Source organism: Eutrigla gurnardus, assembly GCF_963514095.1.
Source record: "Eutrigla gurnardus genome assembly, chromosome: 5".
Lineage (NCBI taxonomy): Eukaryota > Metazoa > Chordata > Actinopteri > Perciformes > Triglidae > Eutrigla > Eutrigla gurnardus.
Genome location: NC_139919.1, coordinates 30276964 through 30298857, shown reverse-complemented (window position 1 = coordinate 30298857; position 21894 = coordinate 30276964). Strand labels below are relative to the sequence as shown.

The window sequence follows — 21894 nt, the reverse complement described above, 5'->3', positions numbered from 1 at the left end:
TTATTTTAAACCTATTTGTAAATGTAAAGTGATTCCAGTATGTTCAAGTGGCATTTTATGATTTTATGCCTCTTTTTTGAATGATTATTGATATCATGAGTTGTATTTATTTAGACCAGGATGACCTTAATATGAGGCTTTAATATCGTCCCCTGTCTAATCAACATGACACTGAATGCTGATAACACGTGTATGATGAAGTTGCCATGAATCCAGTATAATTGGGGAGGCTGTTATGGTGGTGAAATAATGCGTTCTTGTCATCTCCTGTCCAGGAAGCTGAGTGTGAAGGTGATCACTAACTTCAGGTTCCTCGATGCCGTTGGGAATGTGGCCCCCAACAGCCTGTACGATCTGGCTCTGGGACCAGTGGACAGCAAAGAGGTTCGCCCCCACTCAAACCATATGACGTACATTATAATAACTTCAAGTTTTATTTTAATTTCATGTTGCTCTTCATCATTGTTTTTTTTACCAGGTGTGCTCAACCTGCTGTCAGGACTTCAACAACTGTCCAGGACACCTGGGACATATTGAGTTACCTCTACCTGTATTCAACCCGCTGTTCTTTGATGTAAGCACGTCCACAAATGCACCGCAACAGCACTTGTAACATGCAGCACACGTGCATGCAGCACACGTGCATGCAGCACACGTGCATGCAGCACACGTGCATGCAGCACACGTACATGCAGCACACGTGCATGCAGCACACGTACATGCAGCACAGGTGCATGCATCACACGTGCATGCAGCACACGTGCATGCAGCACACGTACATGTAGCACACGTGCATGTAGCACACGTGCATGCAGCACACGTACATGTAGCACACGTGCATGTAGCACACGTGCATGCATCACACGTGCATGCAGCACACGTGCATGTAGCACACGTGCATGCAGCACACGTGCATGCATCACACGTGCATGCAGCACACGTGCATGCAGCACACGTACATGTAGCACACGTGCATGTAGCACACGTGCATGCAGCACACGTACACAAAGTACAAGTACATGCAGCACACGTACACAAAGTACAAGTACATGCAGCACACGTACATGCAGCACACGTACACAAAGTACAAGTACATGTAGCACACGTACATGTAGCACACGTACATGTAGCACACGTACATGCAGCACACGTACATGCAGCACATACACAAAGTACAAGTACATGCAGCACACGTACATGCAGCACACGTACACAAAGTACAAGTACATGCAGCACACGTACATGCAGCACACGTACATGCAGCACACAAACACAAAGTACAAGTACATGCAGCACACGTACATGCAGCACACGTACACAAAGTACAAGTACATGCAGCACACGTACATACAGCACACGTACATGCAGCACACGTACACAAAGTACAAGTACATGCAGCACACGTACATGCAGCACACGTACACAAAGTACAAGTACATGCAGCACACGTACATGCAGCACACGTACATGCAGCACAAGTACATGCAGATTATTCCAATCTACCTGCTATTTCCTTTTTTTAATATATTTCTGTGCTTTTTTCTGCCTGCTCTCCTCCCTCCAGAAACTCTACCTGTTCATTCGTGGCTCCTGTATTTCGTGTCACATGTTAACGTGTCCCAGATCTGCCGTCCACCTGCTGATGAGCCAGCTGAGGTTACTGGACCACGGCGCCCTGCAGGAGGTCTACGCCGCGGAGTCGCTTCTCGGCAGCGTAGGTTTGAACCGTGGAGTATTTGATCAGAACTTATTCACTGATGTGCAGAAGAGAATTGTCATGCTATTATTTTGGGTGATATTATGGTTTTGTAACAATCATGGATCGCCATCTCTGTTTATAACTTTGTGAACTGTGTGTGTGTGTGTGTGTTAGCACCTGGATGTGAATCCCAAAGCCTCCGGAGATGAGATCCAGCAACTCCTCAAGGAGTTTACAGACTCGATAGTTGGAGTGAACGCCAAAGGTGCAGAGCACACCAAACCAGTGAGTACACGCTCAGCGTACAAAAACATGCAGTATGGAGGTACTTTTCTGTCTTTATTATTATGCAAATAAACTATCGATTTGAGAGCAAAACCTTCCATACTGCAATAATAAAAACAATATATATATGGATCATTTGAGCATGTGTTTGTGTCTCTTTTCAGATTAAACACCTCGTTCAAAAGAAGAACACTTTGATAAACGACTTCTGGAAGGCCTACATGAAATCTAGGAAGTGCCCGTACTGCAGGTAACTTCATCACGTTGACCACGATTCTCATTCAATGCTGCTTCATAAGACTAACTATGTCGAAGCGTAATCATCTACCTGCTTAATAGTCATAACTTACCAACCAGGTAATTTCTAATCATCCATTTAAAGCTTCTCCTCCTGGTTTGTTGTGTTTGTGCAGGAGCAGCAAGTTTACCGTACGCCGTGAACACAACAGTAAGCTGATCGTCACCATGCCGACCAGGGGACAGACCAGCGAGGACACCGAGGGTGAGTCAACATTTTTAAAGAAACTGGACTATACGTTGTATGCAGGTTTGTGTGTTTATGTATGTGTGGAACCCGTAACTCTGCATTGAAAGCCCGGCCTGTATGAACATACACTAAATAGAGGTTTTGTTTTTGTCTTCCTGCAGAGGATCTGATGGCGGGAAAGAGAGTCTACCTGACGGCTAGCACTGCCAGAGAACACGTCAACAAGCTGTGGGAGAAGGAAGGTGGGTCCAAACACTTCAAACATTTTAAAGTGGTCTATATGACCTTAACATATGTAATTTGAGAAGAAGCATATGAAGAAACTAAGCAATTATGTCTTAGGTTTCTAATGTCTCAAGATGCAATAATTAAGATTTTGCACAGAATAATTTGTATTGACTGAACTTTTATGACTTTGTCTCACTTTGTTTTGACTCGTTTAAGCATTTAAAGCCATTGTTAGGAGGGCTGAATGTAAAGCAGATATTCCAGGTTGCTAAATAAAAGCTTTCCCTTCCCTTTTGTCTGTGAGAAGGAATCATTTTTAATACCTCTCTCTGTCTTCCAGGCTTCTTCTTGAAGTGTCTGTTCTCTGGGCTGGAGGAGGGCAAGGGGTCAAAGGTGGGAGAGGGCAGTTTCTACCCGGACCTCTTCTTCCTGGAGCTGATGGTCGTCCCACCCTGCAGGTACGAAGCGTGTACAAGCTTGGAGGGAATCGGAAAACAATCTCAGCCTAAATATATAGTTATAATATGACGGTGAAAGCATTCATTACATGTGATAATAAAAGCTGAATAACAACGGTATTGATGTCAGCGGTGAGTTTGTGACCACACCCCCCCTCCTCCTCTTCCTGTCAGGTATCGTCCAATCAATCGACTGGGCGATCAGATGTTCACAAACGGCCAGACGGTCAACATGCAGGCCGTCATGAAGGACTCTGCAGTCATAAGGAAACTCCTGGCTCTTATTGCCGGGGAGAAAATTGCTCAGGAGGAAGAAGACGTGAGAAGTTGTTCTCAATTATATATTTTTTTATTTTCTCTATGAGCTGCAGAGGGTTGATATCTCTCTCTCTCTCGTTCCCTCAGGCCCCCGAGCAGAATGACCAGATGGACCAGACGTTTCTGACGGGGATCCCCGGCCAGACGCTGACAGATAAACTCTACAACTCCTGGGTCCGCCTGCAGGCCCACGTCAACATCGTCTTCGACAGCGACATGGACAAGATGATGTCAGAGAAATACCCCGGGATCAGACAGGTACTGTTGGTGACAACACACCACATCACACATTACTGTGGTTTCTATAGCTGCCTCTTACCCATCAACCAGACTCCATTCAGAAAACCAGCGTTTTAACAGTAGTTATCTTGTGGTCTTGCAGACAGACCTAACAAAGCATGACTCAGCACTTTTTACTGATCACCATCACGATGGAGTTATTTCAGCATCCTTTTCACCTGGTTATTGATATTAAATCACAGCTAGGTGCCTAATGGTCTCCCCTCCTCTGCCAGATCTTGGAGAAGAAGGACGGTTTGTTTCGGAAACACATGATGGGAAAACGAGTGGACTTCGCGGCACGATCCGTCATCTGTCCCGACATGTACATCGAGACCAATGAGATCGGAATACCGATGGTACGTCTGACGGTGCTGATGGTTCACATTAAACTGGTTCAGTTTTGTTTTCTTCTGCACGTAAACTAGGCTTGGGGCCTAAATGCAGCCGTGTCAAATTCAGTGCTTCCTGTTGGGTGGATGCCACTGGCCTAAACGGCTGCCACAGTGACGTGTAGTTCATGGGCCCCGGGGTGCTCCGACGTGGCCCCTGGGGATAAATACGTACTACACACAGACTAAACCTGATGCTGTAAATGTTGGACTTGTCATTTCAAGGCTAATGTTGGTATTTTTAAGCCTTATCTTACAATGGGGGGAAAACAAAGAAATGTGCAGAAAATCTGTTTTTTTATATTCATTCGTAGAGGAAGTTATTCACATTCAACAGTTGCTGATTGGCCGTAATTCTTATGTTAACACATAAACATAAGTAAATGATGGAAGTGTGTCCTCCGTGTGTGTGCAGGTGTTCGCCACCAAGCTGACGTACCCTCAGCCCGTCACGCCGTGGAATGTGAAGGAGCTCCGCCAGGCCGTTCTCAACGGGCCCAACGTGCACCCCGGCGCCTCCATGGTGATCAACGAGGACGGCAGGAAGACCATCCTGTCGCCTAGCAGCCTGGCGCAGAGGGAGGCGGTTGCCAAGCAACTGCTTACACCCTGTCCCGGTCCACATAAGATGTCCATGAAGATCGTGAGTCCTCGACCGTGATCACCTGCAGTGTTGAGTCAAACCTTCGTCGTGTTGCTTCACTCTTTCCTTTTGTGTCTGCAGGTGAATCGCCACATAAAGAACGGAGATGTTTTGTTGCTGAACAGACAGCCGACTCTGCACAGACCCTCCATCCAGGCCCACAGCGCTCGCATCCTACCGGGGGAGAAGGTCAAACTCACTTTGTTTTATTGTGATTTCACTTGGAATCAACCAGAAGACTAAATGACAAATATCAGGGTTGGCACGGTGCTGGAAATCCTTGAAAAGGACTTTAGTCTGGTGTTTTAAAGCTTTAAAGTGCTTGGATGTAGACTAAAGGTCTTGAAATGTGTGTTGTATGTGATGACATCTATGATAGAACAGAGGAAAGAAGATCTCCATATCTGAGGGACTGAAAACAGCATTTTCTGGCATTTCTTTATGAAAAATGACTTTTGATGATGAACAGATGATGAAAATAGTTGGTGATTATATTTCTGTGGATCTGTTAGTGGAATTAGTTTTCCTTTCATTTGTGGTCCTTCTGTAAAAAGCTGTCTCCAAACATCATGTTGGTTGTTTAGAGGACAATAACATCTCATTTAATGTGATGAACAAGTGACATCATAAGTAGACTGAATACTGAGCATTGGATTGATACAAATATGGAGTTTACCACAGCTGGAAGGGGCTGGAAAAGCATGGAAATGCACCTGGAAGTGCTTGAAAAGTGCTTGACTGTGCCTTTGGAGAAGGTGGAGGAGCCCTGTGTAATATTGCTTCGTCTTGACTTCCTGCTGCAGGTGCTGAGGCTCCACTACGCCAACTGTAAGGCGTACAACGCTGACTTTGATGGCGATGAAATGAACGCACACTTCCCTCAGAGCGAGCTGGGCCGAGCGGAGGCCTACACGCTCGTCAGCACTGACCAGCAGTACCTGGTGCCCAAGGTGAGTGCATGCATATCTTTAGTTTCAGTTTGAAACACTTTATTTACCCATCAGGCTGTGCTGCAGCTGCTCTTCTCGGCCTGAACCGCTGTGTTTCTGCCCCTCCCTCCCAAAAAGACCAGTCTAATTTTGTATCTGTATAAACTAGTGTGAATGCAGCCGTGTCAAATTCAGTGCTTCCTGTTGGGTGGATGCCACTGGCCTAAACGGCTGCCACAGTGACGTGTAGTTCATGGGCCCCGGGGTGCTCCGACGTGGCCCCTGGGGATAAATACGTACTACACACAAACTAAACCTGATGCTGATATTTCCTGTAAATGTTGGACTTTAGTATTTATTTATTCTAACGAGTCAGCGCTCTGGTTTCTCTCTCTCCGTTTAGGATGGGAAACCGTTAGCAGGTCTGATCCAGGACCACATGGTGTCGGGTACGAGGATGACCATACGAGGCTGCTTCTTCACCAGAGTGCAGTACACCGAGTTGGTCTACAGGGGGCTGACGGACAAACCGGGCCGAGTCACACTGCTGCCCCCGGCCATTCTCAAACCACAACCGCTGTGGACGGGCAAGCAGGTCATGGAGTTAGCAAACTGTGTCCATGAGGATCTTGAATGTAATGATGAATCAAATCAATAACTCTGTGTGTGATTGATCTAGGTGGTGTCGACGCTGCTGCTGAATGTAATCCCACAGAAGGCCGTTCCTCTCAACCTGGTTGGCAAATCCAAAATCCCCAGCAAGGCCTGGATCCAAGTCCCAACGCGAGCTGCTCCAGGATACAAACATGAGAGCATGTGTGACTCGCAGGTACACACACACACACACACACACACACACACACACACACACACACACGGAGCAGCTGCAATGTTAGCATAGCCTAGCACCCGTCAACCAGACTCCAGTCAGAAAACAAGCATTTTATAATTATCGTCTTGCAGACGGACTGCGTGGATAATATCGTGAATCTAAAAGTTTTCACATCGTCCCACGCCTCCTTCGGGACCTCCTACAGACTGGGTGGAGCTACCTCAACCTCCATCTCCCTCCTTGTTGTCTGCCAGGTGGTGATCCGTCAGGGCGAGCTGCTGGTGGGGGTTCTGGACAAAGCCCACTACGGCTCCTCGGCCTACGGTCTGGTCCACTGCTGCTACGAGCTGTACGGAGGCCAGACCAGCGGGAAGCTGCTCAGCTGTCTGGCCCGACTCTTCACTGCTTACCTGCAGCTGTACCGAGGCTTCACGCTGGGTAAGAGCCCCGACACGGGGAATCAAATGTACACGCCGAGCCCTCTGCTGAGATGACTGGATTATGTCGTATAGTTTGTGAAGATTATTTTTGTTCAGGTGTGGAAGACATCCTGGTGAAACCCAGCGCCAACAAACGGAGGAAGAAAATCATTCAAGAATCTCTGAAGATCGGCACCAAAGTAAGTTAAAGCGCCGCCATCGTTCCATTACTGATGTAACATCTCCATGGATTTTATTTTACTGGACAAAATGTCAAATAACAGGGAAAAGTTTCTGTTGTGGTTGTTCCATTGGAAATTTAAATGACACGTTATATTTTTCTAGTGGCTTGTGGGGTTTGCAGATAACAAAGAAGACATAAAGTAACACCCTCATAATAATAACACAAACTCTTAGGGGGGAAATCGCAGCCGTGTCAAATTCAGTGCTTCCTGTTGGGTGGATGCCACTGGCCTAAACGGCTGCCACAGTGACGTGTAGTTCATGGGCCCCGGGGTGCTCCGACGTGGCCCCTGGGGATAAATACGTACTACACACAACACACACAACACATGGACGGAACAATGCTGGACTTCTATTAATCTCTGTGTTGTTGGATCTGTGAGAACGGGGCGACAACAGCATTCGTTGCTGTGCAATTCTACATTAGCTTTGAAGGAGAATAATAGGTCCTCTTTAAAATTCAACCTTTAACCTTCAATAACTGATCTTTTGGGCTAATTTGGGGGCAACAGAAACGCAACATGGACTTCACAAACTAGTCGGCATACACTTGATTGTTTACACATTCATCACTTTGTTTGTCCAACAAATTCACTCCACTAAGTTCAACGGTGAGTCTCTTAGCTGTGTTGGGTTTTTAGGGCTTTTTCAGACGAGGAAAGTCTGACTGAGGCCGTAACGTCACATGTCCCTCCCCGTCTCTCAGGCCCTCCAGGCCGCCTTCAACCTGCCCTCCAACGTGGATTACGCCGAGGCCCAGAGCCGCTGGCAGGACGCCCACCTTAACCCGGACCAGAGGGACTTCAGCACGGCCGACCACAAGTTCAAAGAGGTGGCCAACCAAGTGAACAATGACATCAACAAGGTAGTATTACCACTAGTACCAGTCATATTACTTCTAGAAGAATAAAGGATTTTATCGCATTTAAAAAGATCCACTAAATGAATGAAAGTCCTCCACATATTTACATTTAAACGCATTTCTAAATATTGTCTGGTGTGTTTGTAGGTGTGCATGCCAGTCGGACTCCACACCTCGTTCCCCGACAACAACCTCCAACTGATGGTCCAATCAGGAGCCAAGGGATCCACTGTGAACACCATGCAGGTAACCGACACTGAGCATGTGCAGCAGTCACATGACAAATCAAGTCAAACGCATGTTATAAAATTAACATTTAGGGTGAAAGTTGCTGTACTTGTTTCATATTGAAATATAGTTGCAGTGATGCAGGTCCACCATAACACCAATAAAACTATTTATTAGCTAATCCTCTCCAACGCTGTCTGACTGCCTTTCAGATCTCGTGTCTACTCGGCCAGATCGAGTTGGAGGGCCGTCGTCCTCCCCTGATGCCTTCTGGGAAATCGTTGCCGTGCTTCCAGCCGTACGACCCCGCACCCGGCGCCGGGGGCTTCGTTTCTGGGCGGTTCCTCACCGGCATCAAACCTCAGGTATTTAACCGGAGGACCCCTTGATCCAGCTCCAGGACCCTGTGTTTGAGAAGGACCATTTTAAAAGTTGCGGCTGTAAAGATGTTTCTGTTCTCCAGGAGTTTTTCTTCCATTGTATGGCCGGCAGAGAGGGACTGGTCGACACGGCCGTGAAGACATCGAGATCCGGATACCTGCAGAGGTAACGTAAACCTCGCTGCTGGAATGGTCCTTTAATAATCTAAGTCGGTGTCGGTGGAGAGCATTTCAGAGCCAGATCGATGGAACGGATTTTTGCATCTCACTTCTCACCACTAGATGGTGCTGAAGAAGTGCTTCTTATTATTTTTCTCAAGCAAGGACGTTATAGTTGTGTTGCTGTGTTTTATTTTCATTTAAAAAAAATGTTTTTACTGTACTTTTTTTTCGGGATTGTTCTTGTTTTTACTGAACTCATATCCTTGTTATACAGTGCTTTATAAATAACATTATTATTATTTATTATTATTATTGTTATTTTAAGTGGTGTGGTTGTATCCCTCAAAGGGTTAAATTGTGCATTTATGAAGTGATTTAGAGGAGATTAAAGAATATTGTGATATATTATTTATAGGCCTTAATAAATATGTATTATTAGATATAAATATGTTTATTCAGTGTAGTTTTTTCATAATTTAGTATGAAACATCGGTTTACCCTGGTAACCATAACAATAAAACCACCCAGGAAGTTTGCAGTTCTTTATGTGACCCACTTCTCAGAACGCAGTACAGAAATACTGCAACACTGAGAACAACACTTTGGTTTTTACCTAAACTCCGGAGCAACACCCAACAGATCACAGTTTCAGTTTTAACCACAGCACGTTGAAGATTAGAGGGTTTGGAGTTCATGGCTTGTGCACGTGTTGGGCTGCACGTGTCTCACAGAGGTTTATAGAAAGATCGCAGCCGTGTCAAATTCAGTGCTTCCTGTTGGGTGGATGCCACTGGCCTAAACGGCTGCCACAGTGACGTGTAGTTCATGGGCCCCGGGGTGCTCCGACGTGGCCCCTGGGGATAAATACGTACTACACACAAACACACACATGCTGGGACATGGTCTGAAGAGGGTCTGTGAAGATATCAGTAAAATGCATGATAACTGTAAATACTGAATCATCATCGTCCTCTGATCTCCTCTTCTGGCCTCCGTCTCACATCGTTGCCTCTGCAGATGTGTCATCAAGCATCTGGAGGGTCTGGTGGTCCAGTACGATCTGACGGTGAGGGACAGCGACGGATCCGTGGTCCAGTTCCTGTACGGTGAAGACGGACTCGATATCCCCAAGACCCCGTTCCTGCAGTCCAGACAGTTCCCCTTCATCGAGGACAACTACGAGGTAAAACACACCTTAAATACAGTACATGTACATGAGAAAGACTTGAAAATACAGCATACAAAATAACATTTTAGCATGCATTTATGCAGGGATATGATTTCTGATTATTTTTAGATTATTTGATCATCATATTTTGATGGTTATCGGGATAATGATCGTGAGGGTTTCATATCATCCCATGCCTAATGTACACAAATATTGCAGCCGTGTCAAATTCAGTGCTTCCTGTTGGGTGGATGCCACTGGCCTAAACGGCTGCCACAGTGAAGTGTAGTTCATGGGCCCCGGGGTGCTCCGACGTGGCCCCTGGGGATAAATACGTACTACACACAACTATTTAGTAATTGTATTTATTTTATGTTCTTATCTCCTCGGCTTCTTCTCCCATTTTATGACATATATATTGTTATATCTCATGTTTTGTCTTTATTTAAATTAGTTACTATGTGTGGATATAGGTGTTCTTTTATCTACGTTTGCTTATGTGTTGGTCAGTGTAAACTGTATTTAAATGTGCTTTATAAATACATTTTACTTATCTTATTTAACTTTATTTTAAAATACGGTGAGGTCTATATTACAGTATGTATGTAATGATGTCCAGTGAGTCCTTGTTGTGGGATACATATGTACATTTACAGATGGCTAATTGACAAGAATTATATGTATTATTTATTTTAAGGACTTGGAAATCCTAATTTAAAAAAAGCTGATTTTAAAGAAATGATAAAAAAAATGAACATTTTAGTGTGTAGCATGTATTTATGATTTCTGATCATTTTAGGATTATTTCAGTTTTTCATGCACAAAAATAGATGTTATGTCACACACACAAAAACAAAATATAAAGTGTTACCAATGTCCTTATGTGCAATTTAAAAAAAAATGTTTTAATTATATTTTGATGACTATCGGGATAATATTGTGAATTGCAGGTTTATTTTGACTAAAACACACAAATAATGCTTAATATTAAATAATGCATAAAAATAAAAAGATGCTGGCCGCCACAGTGAAGGTTCTTGGGCCAACTCCAGTAGTTGGATGAGAATATTGATTTGGAGGCCATTAGCTTAGCTTAGCATAAAACTGGGTTCCCCCACAAATGAACCAATCATGTTTCCTTACTTCCTGTTAGGTCATCAAGCGATCCCAGGGCCTGGACCAGGTTCTGGCCCGCCTGGACCCCCGGGCCGCCAGTCAACACTTTGCATCCATCCGGCGCTGGCGAGCGAAGAGGGAGGCGGCGTCTCCACGGACAGGTAGACGACAGCTGTCACAGATTTATGTTGACTCACATGAATAATACTTTTCTTCATGTACACTTTTTTCAGGACCCATATGAGTGTTTAATAATACTAATACAGCTCTGTCAATAACTTTCTTTGTGACTGTAAAAAAAGTCTGTCATGTATATTTTATTTTATGTTTTTAGTTAATTATTTATCAATAGATTGTTTTTTTTAACTCAACGAACAATCTTTCTTTTTTTGTTTACTTTACTTAACAAATATCTGACAAAATACAATTTTTTTGTCATGTATTCCCATCAGATATATATTTTAGTTTCTTGCATATACATTCAATTTAATCAATAAATATAAACATATTGAGATATTTAAAATTTAAAATTAATTCAGAATTTAAAATAAATGACAAATATTAAGTAAATAAAGCAGAGTGAAAAATCTGTTTAGCCATGATATCAGTTAAACAGTTTAAAAAAACAAAGGGCAGCTTGTTTAAAGGAGAATAGTGCAGGTCCACCTTAAAGGTCAGCCCACCTTAAGTGTTCGTGTTAGTCAGAGTTGTTACAATGGTTTGATTTGTTGCCCATTTGATTTCTGATCAAGTTAACATATATAAGTTGACTGTTTTGGATTTATTTGACTTTTTTCAGTCACAAATAATATTTAATAATATGCCTATATTCATAACATGCGGTTTCCCTGTATAAAACTATTTTAAATGTATTTTTGTATCCTGTATTGTATAAATCAGACTCTCTACTATGATAGTGAGCTAGAAAGCTTTTTAAAGTCACTCGTGACGACATTTATGATCCCGATTAATGGAAATTCACAAAAAATCAACTTGTTTTTAGTGTTTTTTTAATACCATCCCAGTCCTAGTCGAAGATAATTTAATATGATTGGGAGAATCCAGATGCACAATGAAATGCTTTTATTTGCAGGTTGCCTATGTGCATATTTGTCATGTTATATTTTTATTTATTTATGTTTTTTTATCTTTATCAGGCGGGTTCTTGGCGTTTTCTCAAAGGAGGTCGGCCAAGCGGAATCTGGTCCAACAAAGAGGAAAACCGTCGGTTAATGGCAGAAATGCTGCCGTGTCAGAGGTATTAAAATGTGCAAAAGCTCTCTAGCCTCAGTACATGCAGCATGACCTTTAACCTCATCATAACCTCCTCCAACCGAACAGTAACGGTAACTCTGCTCTCCCTCGGCAGCTCGTAGATCAGTGGCGCTCCCTGGACAAATCTGGCAGGGCGAGATACATCCAGAAGTCGTGCCGCTGCCCCGAGCCCTCGCTGGGCTCGCTGAGGCCCGACATCTGCTTCGGATCGGTATCTGAGAACTTCCACGGCATCACAGAGAAATACCTGCAGGACGAGAGACGGACGCGTCAGGGCGGCCTGGACAGCCACAGGTACTGGATCTGCCACCAGGGGGCGACTCCTCTCTGGTTGTATAGAAGTCTATGAGAAAATGGTCCTACTTCTCTCTGCTGGCCACCAGGGGGCGACTCCTCTCTGGTTGTATAGAAGTCTATGAGAAAATGGTCCTACTTCTCTCTGCTGGCCACCAGGGGGCGACTCCTCTCTGGTTGTATAGAAGTCTATGAGAAAATGGTCCTACTTCTCTCTGCTGGCCACCAGGGGGCGACTCCTCTCTGGTTGTATAGAAGTCTATGAGAAAATGGTCCTACTTCTCTCTGCTGGCCACCAGGGGGCGACTCCTCTCTGGTTGTATAGAAGTCTATGAGAAAATGGTCCTACTTCTCTCTGCTGGCCACCAGGGGGCGACTCCTCTCTGGTTGTATAGAAGTCTATGAGAAAATGGTCCTACTTCTCTCTTGATGTATTATCTCAGTAAACATTGTAAACATGAGTTTATGGTCTCAATCTCTAGTTTCAAGTCTTCTTCAATCCAGCATGATGCTCATTTTGTACATTATGGTCCATTTAGAGTCCACCAGACCAGAAAGCAGGGGATGCTTTAGGGGGCGGGGCTTACCTGCTGATTGACAGGTCTCTACCACGCTACCAATGCTAGTTAGCTACTAAGATTGTTAGCAGCTTCACACCAGAATCCACATGGATCCAGATCCAGTAAGGGTGCCGCTCTGCCGGCTTGTGTTCATCAGATCCACCCGTCATTCCTCCGCAGTCCAAATATGGTCACTTCCTTCACCGGTTGCAAAATGGTGATGATCAAAACGGGTAACTCGAGGCTTCAAAACTGCATCCCACAAACCAACAGGTGACGTCACCATGACGACGCCCCCTTCCTATCAACAGGTTCTTATATGCAGGTGTGTGTGTTATGATAATGATCACTGATCATGTGATCATGTGTGTGTCTTCAGCCTCCAGCAGCTGTTGAACTACAAGTGGCAGCGTTCGCTGTGTGACCCGGGTGAAGCCGTGGGTCTGCTGGCGGCCCAGTCCATCGGCGAGCCCTCCACCCAGATGACCCTCAACACCTTCCACTTCGCCGGCCGAGGAGAGATGAACGTCACCCTGGGAATCCCTCGGTAATGTCTCCTCGCTCGCCCTCTGTGTACGTGTGCACACACTACGTTTTAAACCATTAATAGACAGAACAAGCTGATAGATGATGCGTGTAAATACATGCTTACGTTTCACGTTTTTTTCATATTGTTCTCAGTGACTTGTCGTAGTTTTGTTTTGGTATTCTGAACCTGCAGACGAGATCACCAGACTCTCTGATCACCAGACTCTCTGATCACCAGACTCTCTGATCACCAGACTCTCTGAGCGTGGGATAAAAGCACATGTGGTCAAAGTGGTTACATAATAAGTGGTTACTGTGAGTTTCAGCTCTGAGGACGACTCTGGTGTCAGACATCAACTCTCTCTGTCTATGTCTCTCTCTCTCCCCCCCCCCTTTCTCTCTCTCTCTCTCTCCCCCCCCTTTCTCTCTCTCTCTCTCTCTCCCCCCCCCTTTCTCTCTCTCTCTCTCTCTCTCCCCCCCTTTCTCTCTCTCTCTCTCCCCCCCTTCTCTCTCTCTCTCTCCCCCCCCTTTCTCTCTCTCTCTCCCCCCCCCTTCTCTCTCTCTCTCTCCCCCCCTTCTCTCTCTCTCTCTCTCCCCCCCTTTCTCTCTCTCTCTCTCCCCCCCTTTCTCTCTCTCTCTCTCCCCCCTTTCTCTCTCTCTCTCCCCCCCTTTCTCTCTCTCTCTCTCTCTCTCTCTCTCTCTCTCTCTCTCTCCCCCCCCTTTCTCTCTCTCTCCCCCCCCTTTCTCTCTCTCTCCCCCCCTTTCTCTCTCTCTCTCTCCCCCCTTTCTCTCTCTCTCTCTCTCTCTCTCCCCCCCCTTTCTCTCTCTCTCTCCCCCCCCCCTTTCTCTCTCTATCTCTCTCCCCCCTTTCTCTCTCTCTCTCTCCCTCTGTCTCTCTCTCTCTCCCTCTGTCTCTCTCTCTTTCCCCGTCTGTCTGTCTGTCCCTCTCCCTCTCTCTCTTTCTCCCCGTCTCTGTCGTTCTGTCTCTCTGTCTCCCCCCCCTTCTCTCTCTCTCCCCGTCTATTCCCCCCCTTTCTCTCTCTCTCTCTCCCCGTCTCTGTCTGACTGTCTCCCTCTGTCTCCCCCATGTAGCCTGAGAGAGATCCTGATGGTGGCCTCCTCCAACATCAAGACTCCCATGATGAGCGTCCCGGTCTTGAACAAAAAGAAGGCCTTGAAGAAGGTGAAGAAGCTCCGTAAGAAGCTCAACAGAGTCTGTCTGGCTGAGGTAACCATCGGATCGTCTCCTTCCTGTTTCCTCTTCGGCCTCTGACTTCCTCTCCTCCCGTTTGTTTACGTTACTAATGGTGTCTGGAGATGTCCTCAGAACATTGAGGGGAAATACACAACTGTGTGTGTGTGTGTCTGCGTGTGTGTGTGTGTGTGTGTGAGAACAGGTGCTGCAGAAGGTGGATGTGGTAGAAACACTACGGATAAAAAATCACCAAAAGCTGAGGTCGTTCAAAGTCTCCTTCCACTTCCTGCATCCTGATCGTTACCATGACGACAAGCTGCTCTCGCCCCAACAGATCCTGCACTTCATGGAAACTAAGTGCGTTAATATCCGGTATAATCTGATACGTTTGTGTGTGTGTGTGTGTGTGTAAACATTTAAAGCACTGAGCCTAATTTCTCATTCATTGAAACACATTATGCAAATGAGTTTTACTGTGGTGTTTTCCAGGGGCCTCATTTATCAACCGTGAGTAAGAACAGATGTGTGCGTAATGAGTGCGTAAGAACATTCCCACGCAAAGTATGGGATTTATCAACTTGTACTTGTGCGTAGGAACATGTGTAAATTCAAGCACAACTCTTACCATGCGTACACACAAAACCTAGTGGTAGAACAGTGAAACTACAAATAGAAAGCACTCAGAGAGTCACAGTGTTCAGCAATTTCAAACCTCACACATGTTCCCTGTTTCCTCTAATTACTTACATTTCTCAATTAGTAATTATTAGACAATATGAATAATTGGTGTAACAGGTTATAAAAGACAGCTGTGACAGGACACCCTGAAAAGAAAACATGAAATGCACGTGCCATGGCTTATCTTGCACTATTAGAGGATTTGGAGAACCGTGCGCTCCGCAGGGAGCACGTTTTCAAAAAGCGTGCTGATCTGTTCAGTGAGAGCAACAGAGTGGCTTCTCAGCAGGTACCGCTTCCCCAAAAATATACTAATAGATTTATGCCGTGATTTGCAACCCATGTTGGAGCGAGAGACAAGACGCACTAAAGCCATCCCAGTTCTCCTACAAGTATCTCAATCTCTGTGTCGGAGAAATTCCTCTTCATCGCTCTCTTTGCCATGATTTCAGAGAGGGAAAAAGTCCATCGATGCGTTCTTAAAGGGATTCCTGCTACCATATATGGTCAATTGGAGGCGTTTCTGAATGCAAATGAGCCTAAACATGCACCAGCATGGTAGTTTAGAACAGGTGGGATTTATCAACACAGATTACTTACTGGTGTCCGCACGTTTGTTGTACTTATACACATTCTAAGTTTTAGTCCTACGAAAGAATTTAGAACCTTTTCTACGCACAGGTTGATAAATGATTCCCCAGGTTTTTGCTTGGATGTAGAATGAAGGTCTTGAAATGTGTGTTGTATGTGATGACATCTATGATAGAACAGAGAAAAGAAGATCTCCATATCTGAGGGACTGAAAACAGCATTTTGTGACATTTCTTTATGAAAAATGACTTTTGATGATGAACAGATGATGAAAATAGTTGGTGATTATATTTCTGTGGATCTGTTAGTGGAATTAGTTTTCCTTTCATTTGTGGTCCTTCTGTAAAAAGCTGTCTCCAAACATCATGTTGGTTGTTTAGAGGACAATAACATCTCATTTAATGTGATGAACAAGTGACATAATAAGTAGACTGAATGCTGACCATTGGATTGATACAAAGATGGAGTTTACCACAGCTGGAAGGGGCTGGAAAAGCATGGAAATGCACCTGGAAATGTTTGGAAATTTGACTTTGGAGAAGGTGGAGGAACCCTGAATATATCTTGCTGATCAAAACAGATTATGTTGCTTCTCAGTTCTTCAGATCTTGTGAATATTTTCTGTCTAAGTGAATATCATTCAGTACTACAGAGCATCCTGCTCAGGGTCAACTTCCTGTTTGACTCGTCCTGTTTATGTTCTCAGGTTTTTCCGTCAGCTGCTTGAAGCCATTAAGAGGCGAAGTGCCAAGCTGGCGTCCATTGCCGTGGAAACGAGGAAGGCCACGCCCCGAGATAAAGACTACGACGACGAGGGAGCAGCTGACGCGGTCTGTGTTTGTTTTTTTTATTATTTTAATTGGCTTGTGGACATTTCAGTCTCCAGGATGTTAACGATTAAGGGTTGTCATCTGAACTTTTCTTTCCCTCCCCTGAATACCAAAAAAACAATAAATCTAAATACCTTTTTGTCACGTTGAACTCATCAGTTCGACGACGGGGATCGAGAGGAGGAGCGAGAGATCGTCGATGACCAGGCGAACGAAGGAGACGCTGACGCTTCGGACGCCAAGCGAAAAGACAAACAGGAGGAGGAGGTATGCAGATATTACATCGTAGATACCGATATCATTTCAGTCCGTCGCCTGTTCAAACCTGAACCTCTTGGATGTTCCTGCAAATGGAAAGCTTTGGAAATGTATCCTCGTACTTTCACTTTGTAAATGTGTTTCGACTTGTTCGACGCTTTAGGGGGCGGGGCTTACCTGCTGATTGACAGGTCCATTTAGAGTCCAGCAGACCAGTGTTCATGAGATCCACCTGTCGCTCCTTCAACAGTCCAAATATGGTCACTTCCTTCACTGGTGGCAAAAAGTACAAGATGAGACGACCAAAACTACTGAACTGGAGGCTTCAGAACTGCAGTGTTATCAGTAGTGAGTCAGTGTTCATAGAAAAGATGTTTTAAGGAAGTGAGACTCGCCACAAATGCACCTTGAAATGCTTGAAAGGTCGTCGTGTTTTACCGTTTCTTGCTCTCAGCACTTCTGTCTACTTCCTCCTTTCTATTAAAAGTCCTCCTCACACAGGAACCAAGGGTTTCAAGTATTTAGGTTTAAATAGATACAAAAAAAACACCGTATGAACAGGGTCACTCCTAATGGACTCACTTCTTGGCCTTTGCACAAGAATGAGACAAAATCTAATGGAAGCTGTTGAATCACCACCTGAAGAACACTCAATGAATGCACTGATCCCGTCTCACCTGTGCAGGTGGATTACGAGAGCGAGGACGAGGACGGCGCCGCCGAGGACAAAGACGATCAGGCGGAGGACGATGACAACGCGGTGGCGGAGGACGAGGAGAACACGGTGGAGCCAGAAGCTCCAGAGGCGGTGATGGAGACGAGGACGAGGAGGACAGACGAAGAGGAGACGTTGAATCAGATGAGGGTGAACGCCGTTCTGGAGTCCAACCCGGCCATCGAGAGATACAGCTACGATCTCCAGAACGAACTCTGGTGTGAGGTGAGATGGATTTTACACTCTTATTCCCCCGTTTGTTCAGTTCAGTTTATTTCTTTGTCCCAAACAAACAACAACATACTAGGCTACAGTTAGACCGTTAGATAAGTAAAACAAATGTTAGTTGCAATAAATACAAATTTCAATAGATAAGGTAGATATAAGAGGAAGTAGATACTGGAGGTGGTTCTCTTCCTGTTGTGTGCATTTAGTAGGATAGAAAAGGGGTTTGTTGTCTGCGTTTCCATGAAGGCATTTACATTTACATTTAGGTCATTTAGCAGACCCTTTTGTCCAAAGCGACTTACAATAAGTACATTTGTCAAAAGAAGGAAACAAAGAAACCACGACGTATCATTGCCGATAAAGTAAGAGCTAAAAATAGAACAAGTGTTAGGTCCTCATCTGAGTAACGTAGTACCTTAACCTGTCTTCTTGTCAGGCCCGCCGACGGGCCGTTTTGCACTAGTTTTCCCATTCATTCTGTTTACTCGCATATTATTTTTATGTGTCTGCGTCATATTACACATCATTTGAAAGCTACGAGTCTCGCGAATCGAAAAAGTACGCCGTTTTATGCTCACGGAAAACACATCAAAAGCAAACACAGCATGTGTGCAAGGAGTGCACAGCAAAATAACAACAACATGACAGGAGTTCCCTACCTTTCGAGCTGTCTCGAAGTCCAAAAAGAACATGTTGCATGCTAATCCTTATATCCAGAGAACGGTAAGAGTCCAACGAACAAAAGTAGCTACTTCGTTTAGTCCCACGAGCATGCGATCTCTGGTAATCATCCATAACACGCCATGTGTTGACGTTGTGAGTTTCTGAACAAAAGATTGTTTATAGCTGTTTATCGCTAGTTATCGCTCTTCGATGACGGACTTTGCTAACTCCGTGTAGCGCTACTTCCTGGCGACAAAACAAGCCCCCTTCGATGATTCTGCGATCCCAATTGGCCGAAAAATCTGTCCATCAAGAGAGCCAGTGCGTCACTGGCTCTCGGCTGACCAACCACGAGAATCCCCAGGCAGAGAGCCAATAGGCAGAGGAGTACATTTTTGACTGACAGGTCTTATAGCCAATGAGCTTACGATTCCAGCGGTATGTTACATGAGGGGAGGGGGCTTGAGGCTGAGAGCGCAGCAGCTCAGAAAGGTCAGACTGTGACCTGCAGATATGATAGTTATGCAGCGTCTCATTACAGAAGGCTGTTATGTAAAGAAACATTAAAAACATGTTGGTTTTATTAGTAGTAGTTGTAGAACTGGTGAAATAAACAACAAAAAAGTAGAATTATATACCTAAAAATACCCATAATCTCATTTGGAACACTTTGTTCCAGATGCAGCTCCGTCTGACATTGCCCTACAACACTGCACTTGCAAAGCTCATTTGTGGGTGTCTTTTTATCTACTTTCTACCAGTTGTTGGTCAGGCTTGTGGCTGTGGCTTCATTCAACTTTTAGGCCTATCTATAACAGCCACAGCTAACTTGTTTCATTCAAAAAGAAAAATACTTTAGGCGAGGCAAAAAAAATGCAATTTCCACTATGTTTGAGCTGCAGTAACTCAGTGTCAGTAACACTTAAGGCGGGCTCACACCGGACCGAAAATCGGCGTCTTTAAAAGAGTCGGCGTCCGTGACATGAGTCTCCTTGGTGTGGTCGCTCGAATCGGCCCACGTCGGCGTTCATTTCAGCCGATTCAAATGTGTAATCCGCCATTCGAGTCGGTCACTCTTTTACCATTCTTTTACCCACAGATTGAACTGGTCCTGCCAATGACCAAGGTGCACTTCGACCTGACCTCCGTCTTGACCGTGACGGCCCAGAACACCGTCGTCATGGAGACCAAAGGCTTGACGCGCTGCCTGCTGAGCGAAACCACCACCAAGACGGGAGAGAAGGAGACGCTTCTGAACACCGAGGGCATCAACATGCACGAGATGTTCAAGCACAGCCACGTACGTGGGCGCGGCGATTTAGGAAGTTGGTTTACGTGAGAGTACGCCGCGGCGTCAAGGTCGAGCTGAAGGGGAGATTCTGTTAAGTTAAACATATACGGAGAATAAATAAAATACAGTCTGCAAAGAATCAGAGAAGTTGATCAGTTCCTTCCCAACGTTAAGCATGACTCAGCACTTTATAGTTTAATTTTGAGTTGTCAGTTTGCAGCTCGTCCTTTTCGTCCTCAACATTCCTGTCAAACGTAATTTAATCGATACAGTTGATGCTTATTGTTGGTTTTATATTTATGAGGCCATGTTGTCATCTTATGGGTGTTTATGAAGATGCTTACAGTAGCTTTCACTTGTTGTCATTGCCGATTTAAGTTGCATCGTTCCAGTAAGACCGGATGATTTCCGTTGCTATGACAACAAGTTAAAGTTTTGCACACACAAAAAAAAGTGTGATATAATATACAGATGATTTTCTTCTCATGGTTCGGTGATGAGGTTCTTATTTTGCCTCCAGATCTTGGACATCAACAGACTCTACTCCAACGAGGTCCACGCCATGGCGAACACGTACGGGATCGAAGTGGCTCTGAAGGTCATCGAGAAGGAGATCAAAGATGTCTTCGCCGTCTACGGTACAAACACACACACAGTCAAAAAACACCAGACGCTGCATCCGGTGTCGGGTCCACTCAGGTTTTTCTGTTCCTCGTGTCCCAGGTATCGAGGTGGACCCCAGACACCTCTCCCTGGTGGCCGACTACATGTGCTTCGAAGGTGTTTACAAGCCCTTAAACCGGCACGCCATCCAGTCCAACTCCTCCCCTCTGCAGCAGATGACCTTTGAGACCAGCTACAAGTTCCTCAAACAGGCGACCATGCTGGGTGAGGAAACGGATACTGATAAAACTTTTATGGTACTTCTACGACCAGTTCATCGAGATAAAGCTGCTCAGGAGATAAGCCTGATATTTGTGTGCTAAGTAAACGTGACACAATTACTTCAAGAAAAGTGGAGCATTCAGTGGAACAAAGTCAAATAAACAAATATATATATATATATATTTAAAAAAAATGTTTAGCACAACATATACACATAATTTTCTTTGAAATTAAATAAATAAAAATTAAAAAATAATAATAATTATATATATATATACTTACATATATGTATATAATTTTTGATTGTCGTCTCCTTTAACGTTGGAGCTCTTATTTTGTGTGTTTTAATTATTTTATGAGGGCTGTTTTTTGTTCCAGGTTCACTAGATCAGCTGGTGTCTCCGTCGGCCTGCCTGGTGGTGGGGAAGGTAGTCAAAGGTGGGACGGGGCTGTTTGAGCTGAAACAACCTCTGCAGTAGGAGATAGCGCCGCATAAAGACACTTCATGTGGACCGAGTCAACGTCCTTCCAAACTTTTTTTTCTTTTTTTAGTTCTTTGACAAATAAAAAAAGACTTTCATCCCAGTTCCTGCATATGTGACGGATGTCTCCTCCTTTTATTCACTGAGGTGAAAATGAGTCCGTCAGCCCTTTTTCTTTGTATTTAATATTAAAATGAAGAATGTGTAAATCATTGTGTCCCTTTGTTTTTGTCTGGTCTGGTTTTTTTACTGTTTATTTGTATTATTAGTAACGTTGGTCTGGTCATGGGTCC

The 21894-nt window shown here is 44.6% G+C and overlaps 1 protein-coding gene across 1 annotated transcript in view; it reads left to right on the top strand.

The window, feature by feature from the left end:
* Positions 1 to 21818, top strand: part of polr1a (RNA polymerase I subunit A) — a 22291-nt gene extending 473 nt beyond the window's left edge. Inside the window, exons 2-37 of the mRNA XM_084010412.1 lie at positions 276 to 384; positions 479 to 574; positions 1565 to 1714; positions 1874 to 1984; positions 2149 to 2234; positions 2398 to 2486; positions 2633 to 2713; positions 3040 to 3157; positions 3332 to 3476; positions 3563 to 3733; positions 3991 to 4113; positions 4562 to 4789; positions 4871 to 4978; positions 5593 to 5739; positions 6122 to 6313; positions 6398 to 6547; positions 6805 to 6988; positions 7087 to 7169; positions 7919 to 8077; positions 8222 to 8320; positions 8515 to 8667; positions 8766 to 8848; positions 9862 to 10027; positions 11166 to 11289; positions 12286 to 12386; positions 12498 to 12697; positions 13637 to 13804; positions 14878 to 15013; positions 15183 to 15337; positions 16956 to 17079; positions 17239 to 17346; positions 18023 to 18277; positions 20043 to 20243; positions 20755 to 20872; positions 20958 to 21122; positions 21498 to 21818. Coding sequence (XP_083866538.1) covers positions 276 to 384; positions 479 to 574; positions 1565 to 1714; positions 1874 to 1984; positions 2149 to 2234; positions 2398 to 2486; positions 2633 to 2713; positions 3040 to 3157; positions 3332 to 3476; positions 3563 to 3733; positions 3991 to 4113; positions 4562 to 4789; positions 4871 to 4978; positions 5593 to 5739; positions 6122 to 6313; positions 6398 to 6547; positions 6805 to 6988; positions 7087 to 7169; positions 7919 to 8077; positions 8222 to 8320; positions 8515 to 8667; positions 8766 to 8848; positions 9862 to 10027; positions 11166 to 11289; positions 12286 to 12386; positions 12498 to 12697; positions 13637 to 13804; positions 14878 to 15013; positions 15183 to 15337; positions 16956 to 17079; positions 17239 to 17346; positions 18023 to 18277; positions 20043 to 20243; positions 20755 to 20872; positions 20958 to 21122; positions 21498 to 21598 — 4987 coding nt within the window. The 3' untranslated portion in view covers positions 21599 to 21818. The remainder of the gene's footprint in view (positions 1 to 275; positions 385 to 478; positions 575 to 1564; positions 1715 to 1873; positions 1985 to 2148; positions 2235 to 2397; positions 2487 to 2632; positions 2714 to 3039; positions 3158 to 3331; positions 3477 to 3562; positions 3734 to 3990; positions 4114 to 4561; positions 4790 to 4870; positions 4979 to 5592; positions 5740 to 6121; positions 6314 to 6397; positions 6548 to 6804; positions 6989 to 7086; positions 7170 to 7918; positions 8078 to 8221; positions 8321 to 8514; positions 8668 to 8765; positions 8849 to 9861; positions 10028 to 11165; positions 11290 to 12285; positions 12387 to 12497; positions 12698 to 13636; positions 13805 to 14877; positions 15014 to 15182; positions 15338 to 16955; positions 17080 to 17238; positions 17347 to 18022; positions 18278 to 20042; positions 20244 to 20754; positions 20873 to 20957; positions 21123 to 21497) is intronic.
* Positions 21819 to 21894: the final 76 nt, after the last annotated feature.